This window comes from Schistocerca cancellata, chromosome 5 (genome assembly GCF_023864275.1).
Source record: "Schistocerca cancellata isolate TAMUIC-IGC-003103 chromosome 5, iqSchCanc2.1, whole genome shotgun sequence".
NCBI lineage: Eukaryota > Metazoa > Arthropoda > Insecta > Orthoptera > Acrididae > Schistocerca > Schistocerca cancellata.
The window spans coordinates 32,662,972-32,675,269 of NC_064630.1; the positions used below are offsets into that span (position 1 = coordinate 32,662,972).

The 12,298-nt window shown below is 41.9% G+C and overlaps 1 protein-coding gene across 1 annotated transcript in view; it reads right to left on the reverse strand.

Annotated features, from left to right (window-relative positions):
* LOC126188348 (dynein regulatory complex subunit 7) overlaps positions 1-12,298 on the reverse strand; it is a 413,925-nt gene that overhangs the window by 294,341 nt on the left and 107,286 nt on the right. The window contains exons 4-5 of the mRNA XM_049929947.1: positions 5,582-5,800; positions 265-439 (exon numbers count right to left, since the gene is read on the reverse strand). Of these exons, the coding sequence (XP_049785904.1) occupies positions 265-439; positions 5,582-5,800 (394 nt within the window). The remainder of the gene's footprint in view (positions 1-264; positions 440-5,581; positions 5,801-12,298) is intronic.

The window sequence follows — 12,298 nt, forward strand, 5'->3', positions numbered from 1 at the left end:
TGAATCAGTGTATGGTGCAATATCCTATTGGTGATAAGAGGGCTCATTCTGCCAAGTTCTTTTTAAATTTGACTTGATTTTGATATCATTGAAATAACATAACATAACGTTTCAATCTGTGAAGTTTTCTTTCATTTATGACTCCTCTTCTGAGTGCTTCACTTTTTTTTGCCTGGCAATATATTTCAAAACAGCAATTTCAGTTAGTTAACATAAATAATAATGAAACTTCCAGTAAAAGGACAATACAAGATAAATTTTTACCTGGACGAGGTATCTCAATCCTCTGTACCCAAGATGGAGCAATATCTAGATGTTTTTCCTGCATGATATGTTGAGGATCACCCTCCGTTTCACCAGTTTCTTTCCGTGTGAACCAAGGCTCGCCAACAAAAATATGTGCCCAGCATTCATTGTCATTCAGTTCAAACTGCAAATTCTTCATTAGGACAACACAAATTACATTTATATAGAGAATAATAAGGAACAAAACATCTGAAATATAGAAAACCAGGAAAAAGTATCTACATTAATAAATAAACAGGAAAATCATGAACGGGCGTGGCATCCACACAAATTAAATTCTGTAACTGAATCTCAATTTAATTTTTTCAGTAATATCAGAAATTCTTAAATGGAAACAGCAAACAAGAAGTTTGGGCAAGGAGTCACTCAAATGTAGATTAGGTAAACACTAGTTTTCTCTCCCTCCCCGTCTCTCTCTCTCTCTCTCTCTCTCTCTCTCTCTCTCTCTCTCTCTCTCTCACACACACACACACACACACACACACACACACACACACACACACACACAGAGCAGATTCGAGACTCACTGAATGACATCTTCATGTATGAATCCTGTGGTAAGAACATTCTTTTGTTCTTTGTTATGAAACACCAACACTTACTCCCAAGTTTGTTTCACTTCGTCCTTCTCAGGCCCATAAAAAATCTGTCCATAACAAAGACATTTATGAAATACAGTACCTACATTCTGATAGCTGTCACCAGTGCCACTTCAAATATTAGCTCCACTACAACCTTGGCACTGATGGATATCTTGTCCACAAACGAAGAGGGTGTTACCAGAATATGGTTGCCAAATCTTAAGAATAGATAATATCCTGCTCAGCTAGTCCTTAAACAGATATCCTATGCAGTTTATTCTAGTCACTGGAAATTGACTACTGTATCACACTAGTCTTATTTATTGGGTTCTTGGAAAACATTTTGGGCTTTTAATATATGTCATATGCCATGGAGTGAGTGATACCATACTCGGAGTCGTACTCCAAATCCATGTAGTGGCATTCAGTCACAATATCCTAGTCCTTTTGTGTCACTCCTACTTCTTATCCCCCTATTGATCTGTGGGTGATTAATATTCTTACAAATACCATTTAGTTGTATAGGTACAAACTCTAGTCTCTGGCTGCTTAGCCCGAACAGAAATTGAAACACATCAAATGGGAGTGACAATACATAGTGGAGCATGGAAGGGGGAGGGATAGCAGTGAGTTGTATGGCTCTCCCACGATGTATCGATTTGGCTTCATGGTATGTCTCCATTGCACACTTTGCTGCATCTGCAATGCCACCTGCTGGTCTTTTTGCACAGCAGGGAGGTGGTGTGGAGCTAGTGAGTTGAGTTCATAATGGACACTGCTCAAGAACAGACCTCGCCTTCTTCCAGGTGCAGCCTTGTGTTTACCTTACCCACTACCCTAAGATGGACAGCTGTTGTGTAAGCAATTTCCCATATTTGTTCAGTGGTCTAACCACATGGGGAGCAGGCATGGCGCATTTCTGTGTTTTCAGCAGGGCAGTTAGAGCAAACTGCTGGAAGTGGATAGTTTCAGTTCCCCTGGTATTGCAGGAAGCTGGTTCCATCAATTGAATGTGGGTAAGGAAACTATGTTGAGGGTTGTAATGGACCAAGTTGGTTCAGTGTAATGCAGTAAATTTTGCACATTAACAGAAGTGTCTGGCAATGGAATAGAGGGCCATAAGTATGAATATTTGGTGTTTTGTAAGCCACTCCTGTTCAACCTAAATTGAGTATGTCTTTTGTGACAGTGCCTTGTACATAACTTCTGATTATGTTGTGCCACAAGAGTAAGGTTTGAATGTCCACTGATCCCTTGGAAGGTCCAGTGACTGTAAATTGTAGTAAACTTCTAGCTGGCCTATGTGAGTTTTGTGCATTTACCCATGATTAATTCAACTGTTCCATGCAAGGGTAAATTACATTCACTTATGCAACATCTTAAATTGAGTGTAATATAATTTTCTGGTATTTAATATCATTTGAATGAGTTCTTCATATTTGGCATCAGATTTATTTTGGATGGGATTGGTTGCACACAGAGATAAGTTGGGTAGCCACTGTATTGTTTATCAGGGCCACTCTGTTTGCAGTTAACAAATATTGGTCACCTGTGAGTGATTCTTTAGTTTTTCTTGCTTCTTGCATGCTCACATGTTTGACTTAAGGGCTGTGTTCACTGTGTTGTGCTTCTCTGCCACATGGCCACTATTAATGATGCTTGTTTGCAATTCGTTCCCTGTCTTGTTGATTTGTTTTTTATCTTAAATAGCTCATGTGATAACCTGTTTTTTCGTGTAATTGTATTGGTGTAATTTGCTGTGGTATCCTGACCATTATTGGTTGTTAATGTGCAACCTTAGTGTGTTGTAGATGTATGCTGCATCTGCCTGGCCTTTCTAACCATATGGCAATAACAGCATATTGTTGTACTGTCAAAGTATTTGACTGCACTTTCAGGGTGGTTGTCTGCCCAAATGCCCAGTTATTATAATATCTTTTAAATTCTTGTTGGTTGAGTGCCCCAGAATTTTCTGCAGTTAATTACTACTCCCTAAAGCGAGAGTTTTGAATCTTACTATTATTGCCATTTTGGTGTAATGTGCTGTCACTCAACAAGGTTAATTACCTTGTAAATAGGAACCTGTTTTTTATTATTACTATTATTAGATTATTAAAAAGTACTGAAGTTATTAAACATTGGTCTCTCTATGTTTTATTAAGTACTGATTTGCATGAGAGTTGCTTGTCTAAGTCAGTTTTGTAACTGAAGTGGATCTGAATGTTATTTACTCTGATCAGTAAAGGACAGTGTGTGTGACTATGAATGTTGCTATCCTTGTACATTTACTTTGTCAGCCCTCCACTGTACAGCCATTGTGTTGCTCCTTGCATCGCTACTTTTTATTATTTAAATTAATCTGTAGCATGTCAAGCAGGGTATGGATGGGGGAAGAGGAAACAATGTTGCCTGGCAGAATGTGCATGGACTAGAGATGGCAGACACTTTCCTATACACCAACATTCCTCATATCGATGGTCTTACTGCTATTGAACACTACCTCTCCCAATTTCCCTCAGACTGTAGATCAACTAACTGATTCTACATACACCTTACACACAACTACTTCTCCTCTGAAGGTAAAGTGTACAAACAAATCCACAGCACAGCCATGGGCACCCGCCCACATGGCACCCTCTTATTCCAATCCATTTATGAGCCATTTAGAGGAAACCTTCCTAGCCTCCCAAAGCTCCAAACCCTTGATCCACTTCAGGTTCATTGATGATATCTTCATGATCTGGACTCAGGGCCAGAACACCCTATCCCCATTCCTTCACAACCTCAACACCTTCTCTCCCATCCACTTCACTTGGTCCTTCTAAATCCAGCATGCCACTTTCCTGGACATTGAACTCCTACTCTTTGAGTCCTCTATTCACACACCTATTACCAACCACCAACATAGTACCAGCATTTCAACAGTTCCCCATCCCTTCCACACCAAAAAATCCCTCCCATACAGCCTAGCCACCTGGGGACGGTGTACCTACAGTGATGGCAGCTCCCTTACCCAGTATGCTGAAGGTCTTACACAGGCCTTCACAAACAGGCACTATCCCTCAGACCTAGTCTGCAAACAGATTTCCCATGGTATGTCACCCCCCCCCCAATCCACCCACCCCTCCCTTCTCCCTTTGTCACCCAGTACCACCCTGGACTGGAACAACTGAACCACATCCTTTGACGAGCTTTGATTATCTATTATCATACCCTGATATGAGGGACATCCTACCCAAGTTCCTTCCCACCCATCCTAAAGTGGTGTTCCGCCACCCACCCAACCTCCACAACATGCTAGCCCATCCCTATGGCACTCCCAATTCCAACCCATTGCCACAAGCATCATATCCCTGTGGAAGGCCAGGAGCAAGATCTGCACAATCCACCCACCAGCACTTCCTATTCCAGTCCTGTCACATGCTTTCCTACCCAATCAGAGCTCAGCCCACCTATGAAAGCAGCCATGTTATGTACCAGCTCTGCAGCAATCATTGATCAGATTCTTACATTGATATGACTAACAATCAGCTATCCACCAGGATGAACAGCAACACTCAGATTGTGGCCAAGAGCAAAGTGTTGCACCCTATTGCTCAAATCACAGCTGAAAATAACATTCTTGATCTCAATGGTTGCTTCACAGCCTATATCATCTGGATGCTCCCTTCCACCACCACCTTTTCTGAACTGCACAGATGGGAGTTATCCTTACAACACATTCTCTGCTCCCAAAATAATCTGGCCTCAACCTACGGTAACCTACTGCCCCACACCCGCCAACCAACAGTTTCCTCCCCCATCTACCCTATCATCTCCACCCAACTCAGATCCCCACTGCCACTGTGCACAGCTTGCTGGCAGTGCACCCAATGATCTTTTCTCATTCTCCCCTCCTTTCCACTCCCTTCCCTCCCTCACCCACAGCTTAATGATGCTGCACCGGGTAGCCTTGTCTGCCACCTCTAGTCCCTGAACATTCTGCCAGCCAGCACTATTTCCTCTCCCACCACCTATACCCTGCTATCCTTCCCCACTCCACTATGGATTGTTGTTCCTGTCTGATGCATTTCAGTTTCAGTCTAGCCTAAGCAGCCAGAGATAGTGCTCATGTATGTGTGTGTGAGGTGTGCTTGTTTGTGACCCTGAACATTCCATCAGGCAGCACTGTTTCTTCTTTGAACACCAGTACCCTACTATCCTTCGCCCTTCCCCAATCCATTACAGATTGTTGCTCCCTTTCGACATGTTTCAGTTATGGTCTAGCCTGAGCAGCCAGAGATAGCAGTCATGTGTGTGTGAGGTGTGCCTGCTTGTGTGAATGGTGTTTCTTTTTCCTGAGGAAAGTTTAATGTGTAACAGTCTTTTCATTGTGCCTGTCTGTCACTCAATGTGTAATCTTTATGGTAAGCTGTAATCTAGTCTTTCCATTACTGTTGATATTCCAACCTGGACTTTCATTGTTTAAATCTTAATGTAAAGTCTTCTAATAAAGCAAGGAAACTGCTGCAATAATAGCACTTATTCCATAGTGTAATAAAAGCATAAAACATAACTGGAAATATAATCTATACATAAACTCCAACTGGGCACATCAATTAATGCATGCTTGATTTGGGTACACAATACGAACTCTTCTATGACTATACTTAGCCAGCTAACACTGAGTTTGTAGAACAACATTGTACACGTACCTTGCAACCTTCTGAACAGTCCTGCAAATTGACCCAGTAATTTGTATCATTCCAAATACTTTCAATTCCCAAGTAATGTGGGTCGTCAACTTGATACCTATTACCAGTAGGTGGTTCTATAAAAAATGGTTCTGTTACTTCTTTATTTGGTGGCAGCACAAGAATCCAGCTATGCAGACGTAATCCATGTAACTCATCTGGTGGTGGACGCTCAAATTCCTAGAAGATAAATTACCAAAAACACCTTATAGCAGAATCATATAATAAATGGTAACTTTGAAAAACTTCAGAAATATGGGTAATTGAGTATAGGAACTGAAGTCATTATAAATCTACAGAAACAGAGTCCTCCTCAGTTCTTGACAGTATGAGAGAACTTGGGATTGGCATACTGGCACTACAGGCAACAAGATTCAAGGACAAAAGCACAATGGAATCAGAGGGATAAGTAATTCTGAAAGGTAAACCCAGTATTGGGGGCCAAAGCAACCTTTTATGTTTGGCACAGCCTTTGTAGTAGATAATAGATACCTGGATAGTATCACAGCGTGGAAGGGCATAAACAAAATGCGGTCATATCTGACAATGAAAATAGGAAACAAAACCTACAAAATAGTAAATGCACATGCACCAACAAATCATAAGAACTAAAAAAACAAAGCAGGAACTGAACATTTTTGGTCCACTCTGGATAAGGTACAGACAGATGTGGACAAAAGAGGTGTCACTATTTTGCTAGGAGATTTTAACACGCAAATAGGCACGGAAAGGAAGTTTAGAGATCCTGTGGGAGATTATCCAGCCCACAATAGAACAAACAAGAATTGTGAGAGATTAGTGGACCTATGTAGGAGACACAAGATGAGAATAATGACCACTCATTACAAAGTTAAGACAAGTAAGAAAGCAATGTGGGTCAGCCCTGGAAACATGACTGAGGAAAAACAGCTAGACCACGTAGCAACCCGTGACAATAATAACAGAGATTATGAACACAAAAGTGAGGAAAAGTAGTAGGAAAGAATCAGATCACCACCTTGTTGAAATAAAATGCAGATGGATACCCAACAGAGCAAGGAAACGTAGGAGCATAAACACTAGCAGAATCGACCTAGATCTTCTGAAAAAACACAGAGCAGAGTATGCAAAGAGAATGGCAGTTCAGAGTGATTGGAAGAGAGTGAGAGATATGGTGGAAGAAGAGGCAGTGTTACTGGCTACTAACAACAAGAAAAGGAAGCATGTAGTGGTGGACGGATGAATGTGAGAATGCAGTCGAGACCAGGAGGAAAGCATGGATGAAATGGCAATCCTGTAAAAACCAAGGAGACTGATCGAACTTCCAAAATGTGAGAAAAATTGCTAGCAAAATGATAAGAAATGCCAAGAGAAATAGACGGAATGAGAAACTAGAAGATGCAAACACAGTCTGCAAAGAAACACAAAATCATGAGTCATCTTCAGAGAAATGCTGAGCAGAATTTAAGGCTTCGAGGCAAAAGAACCCTTCATAATATGACAAGATGGCACAATAAAAATTTGCGAGAAAGAGGTGTGTGAGGAAATGGCTATGTATTTCAGGGATTTGCTGAATGCAGAAGAACTGACAGTAAAGTTGACACACTTACACTCTAGAAACGAAAGTCGGGATAGTCTAGACCAGGGCTTCCCAACCTTTTCAGCTGGTGGACACCTTCTTCAGTCGAAAATCCATGGCGGACCCCTAGTCAGTCAAGAGCACAGTAACTAAAGTTTCAGAGCAAAACCCATGGGAACTGAAAGCTTCTTAATGCAGGTGCCATGTTCCCAATGATCCCCCCCCCCCCCCCCCCCCCTCCAAAGTATCAGTAGTTTTTGGTTTAGAGATGAATGAAAACAACTTGACATTAACGATCCAATTTGAATTCCCACTGTATCCAGACACTTACTAGTGGATTCACTCCCTTTGTTCAACACACTATAGCCTGATTAAAATTACTTGGTAATTGAAATTTCACACAATGGAGCTTTCTTCCTCCAAGAGCAATCAACGTCACGTCCAAACTGTTAGCTGTTGACTTCGACTATTTGGTTACTGTTGTGTAAGGAGCATACATATTTCGTAACAGTCGTGTGTGTGTGTGTGTGTGTGTGTGTGTGTGTGTGTTTGTGTGTGTTGTTTTTCGTGAAATCCGAAGAAAAATGTTCAAATGTATGTAAAGTCTTCCTTTGGTCGTCCTCCCTCCTCATTCATTTGAACTGGAAACTTCCCTTGTTGTGAAGGCGATGGAGAAACTGCAGTCTTCTTCAATGATGCTGACTTCAGCCACTGATCCATGTTAGAAATAATAAACTGGTCAAAAATCGACTTATGAAACAGGTAGTGCACTGACAAGGCAAGTTTAACATTTAATGATGCCTGGGGCCGCATACATGCCCGCGAGCACTGTGATTGTTTGACAAAGCTCGCTCCGCGCATGCGTAAAAGGTTTCAGCGCATCTAGCACCCTGAGCCAGCACACAAACGACCCCCGTATTGTTACGAAACAGTCGATCAGAGAAGCCGCATTCTCTGGCACTAAACTGTGTATACGTTCTCACTTATGAACCGCAAAGGTTGCTTAGGGATACGACCTGAAGTAAAAGTACACGTTTTTCACACGAAAAAACCAATAGTGGTGAGTTTGGTTTTCACATTTTTGTTCAATAATTTTACTCATTATTTTACACAATTTGGTGAAATGTGGCCGCGGACCCCCTAGAAAGAGCCGGCAGACCCCTAAGGGGTCCGCGGACCACAGGTTGGGAAGCCCTGGTCTAGACAATTCACCCACCAGGACAGAAGTCGCAGAGGCAATTAAAAACCTCAAAAACAACACAGCATCAGGCAATGATGGTATCTGTGCTGAAGAGATCAAGTGGGGTGGGCCTGAAATAGAAAGAAGTATGTATAACATAATAACGTAAATCTGGAGAAATAAGAAAATACCCACAGACTGGAAAGAAGCCATTATAATACCACTACACAAGAAAGGGGACAAGAAAGTACTGGATAACTACAGGGGCGTATCTCTCTTAAAGATACGGTACAAGGTTTTGTCAAGAATCTTGCTGAACAGAGTTGAAGAACAACTGGGGCCAACAATAGGAGAGTACCAGTGTGCCTTTACAAAAGGAGGAGAGAACAGATATTTGGAATAAAAAGTATAATAGAACACAGGCACAGGTAAGGAAAAAAGACAATAGTGACATTTGTTGACTCCCAAAAGACCTACAATTCAATTGACAGAAGTACTCTGCTTGATGTGTTGGAAGATAGAGGACTGTATGCTACAACACACACAATAATAAAGGAAGCGTTAAGTGACTCTACTGCCAGGATCAAGCATTGCAGTACACTGTCAGACAGTTTTGAAACAAAAACAGGAGTCTGGCAAGGGGCTGAATTGTCCCAATTTTACTTAACCTAGTGTTGCACAAAGCTGTGAGACAGTGGAGACAACTAAATAGTAACATGAAGATCAAAGGTGTGCAAATAGGGTACAAGGTCAAACATAATGCAACAGTGAACTGCCTGGCATTTGCAGATGACATGGCACTCTTAAATGAGACAGAAGAAGAGGCAAAGACAGCACTAAAAAAATATAGCCAAAACAGCAGAAAACGTCAGACTGAAGATTGCAAATAAGACGAGCAAGACATTGAACACTAAGTTTGACTGGATGATAGATGGCCAAGTGGTTGAGAAAGTCAGCAGTTTTCGTTATTTGTCGGAGAAGATAACTGATGGCATACAGAGCAACAGTAGCACAGTAGACAGGGCACAGCTTTTGCAGAAGCTTCGGTATGCGGTGAAAACAACTTATGGCAAGAAAAATCTGTCACATAATGCCAAACTGCGACATTACACAGCAACTGTAAGAAATGCTACTCTATATGCATCAGAAACAATCACACTCGGCAAGGGAGCTTGTAAACAGTTGGAAAACAAGGAGCGGAAAATTTTGAGAGGCATATGGGGCACCAAAAAACATGGCAGGTGTCTGGATACACAGAACATGACAGAAACTTTATGAAAATATTGAACCCATATTGAGCAAGATATGGATGAGGAGGTTACAATTCGTTGGGCACATCATGAGGATGGACGAGGAGAGGTTGACTAAGAAGATATGGAATGCAACATGTCATATGGGAAACTACTGGGTGAAGGAAGTCAGAGATGACTGGAAGGCTGTAGGAATAAAAGAAAGGAATCTGCAGGCAGTAGTACAAAACAGGGGGAAGTAGAAAGGGCTGATGGATGGTCACAGGCAGCCAGACACCAAAATCAAAGTCGTCTTACCAGAAGAAGAAAGAAACAGAATAAGTGAGAGAATGAAGAGGTATTGGGAAGAAAGATGTGCAAAACAAGCCACACATGATCCTGAAGGGTCCTAACAAAGGAGAAGAAGAAGAAGAGAAACAGAGTAGGCCCAACAACGTAGCTGCAGCCAAAACTCAGAGCTATATACTATGGCAATCAAGTAGGGATATGACCTTGTGTGGCACAAAATCTTGTGAAGATAAACTGATTCTATTAAGAAAAAAACATGCAAATGAGTAAGAGATTCAAGTGAAAGTTGTCAGTTGCACTTGCGATGTGACCCTTTATTGCAACACAGACTAACAGAACACACACACACATATTTTAGAGCCAGTCGACACATTCAAAAGTGGAAAAACAAATCCTAGCATTTGGAACTATTATTTCCTTGCTCATATGTTGAATGGTACTTAAGTAAATAAATTAGTGAAATCAAAGTGAAGTAGAAATTAGAATATAAATGAAAAACTTGGTTTAGTTTAGAGAGTTACATACTGGCATTCAGCGGGCAGAACAGCAGAACAGAAGAGACAATGACCGTGAATTCAGCAAGTTCCACATAAGCGGGCGCTGTCGATTCAGCCGTCAGGGCATCGCCCGACCGGCTCACGTGTTTCTCAGTTGTCACATGTGAGCAAAGGCCCTCGCCTACATTCCAAGAGCCAATGACCGACGTTAAGAAGATTCTTCGAGAAGCTTTTCAACGTGACAGAAGAGGCAATGGCCATGAAGTCGTTCACCTCCAGTGAACTGAAGTGAATAAATACGCGAGACGCAGTGGGCCCGACAGATGAAGACGGAGACGGAGACGAGCGACGAAGAAGACGAAGAAGTGAAGAAGCGTAGCAGTTGTTTTAAGTCAGTTTCGGTGCTGAAGACCATCATGCAAGAAGAGACTACATCATGCACAGATGCACCAAGTCCGCCGCTGTAATGGAATAGTAAGCAGCAGCCTCAGCGCCAGAAGACAGAAGTTAAAAGGTATTTGAAGTCTGATTTCACGCACCCAGGTGACTCGTGAGGACGGGAAGGAGACGGCCTCACATCAGCAGTTACCTGTGAGCTGGGATGAAGATCTGACAGCCGAAGACTGGCAAGCGGGAGTCCGTTGTTCGAGTCCGGGACACTGGCCTTCCCCCGCCGTGCGGCTCCGCTGGCTGACGCACAACACACGCGGCCGCTTAGAGAAGAGAAACACTGGGACGCCACATCCGAGGTATCACCATCCGATGCACGACTTCGCTCGAAATAATTAAACGGGCCACCTCGCGCTGCGCGTCTCCGATCAGCTGGGGGAGATGGCGACACGAGATATACACCGCTACGCGTAATAAGACGCCGACGCTGCCGCAGCAGAAGGCTACGCAAACGACACAGCTGCCATTCTCCGAACCAGAACATCCAGTAAGATACAGTTGTACGAAACTTTCAATAAAAGTTATCTTATGTAAAAATGCTGTTTCATTCTACCTCATACCCGAGCCAAGGAAGAACCCACCCTGTCCACATGTTGTTAAGAGAGAAAAATTGATTAATTTAATATTTCCACCCTGACAGAATGCTTTAGAATGCTCATCCTGACAATTGACAGCATCAAAAGAGAAAACCCAGTTACATTTAGTAGCAGAAGTGGTACATTTAGTATCAGAATTGTTACATTTGGTGTCAGAGAAAAAACCCTTGGCTCAATATGAGGTGTGAATGACAGTCACTAAAGGTCCACAGTTAGTATTGTTTAATGTGTGAAAGGATAGAGGTTTGCATAGCAGTCGTAATATTTTCTTTATTTAGAAGTGTATTTTCTCTCATGATTTTAAGAGTTTGTCGAAAATATTTAAACATATTTTGCAGTCAGTGTAGTAAGATTGTGTAACTAACAGTTTGTAAAATGATGACACGAAATCGTACAAAGTCAGAGTCAGCACCACAAGCGGTTTCTACTGATGAAGCTATTCAGAGCTTAGTTAATCAAATAGCACAGCTTAAAAATGATAATAATGCATTATTTAAACAGTTGTGTGAGGTTAGGCAAACCAGTGTAATCCCTCCCACCCTAGATTCCTCAGCAGCAGCCTTGGTAACTCCTTTTTCAGGTAAACCTGGCGAAGACATAACAGCCTTTTTTGATGATTTAGTAGCAGCTGCAAAGTTAGGATCATGGTCAGATGAACAGCTCTTACAAATGACAAAGTTAAGATTGCTAGGAGAGGCTAAAGCACACGTATTATACCATGAAGAATTACGGAATGCTCCAACATTTGAGGAATTGAAGAAAGGATTACTTAAACGTTTTCAAAAACAGAACAGCTATAGATTTTATAGGGAAAAATTAAACACTACCACTCAGAGGCAAAACGAGTCATTAGAAAGCT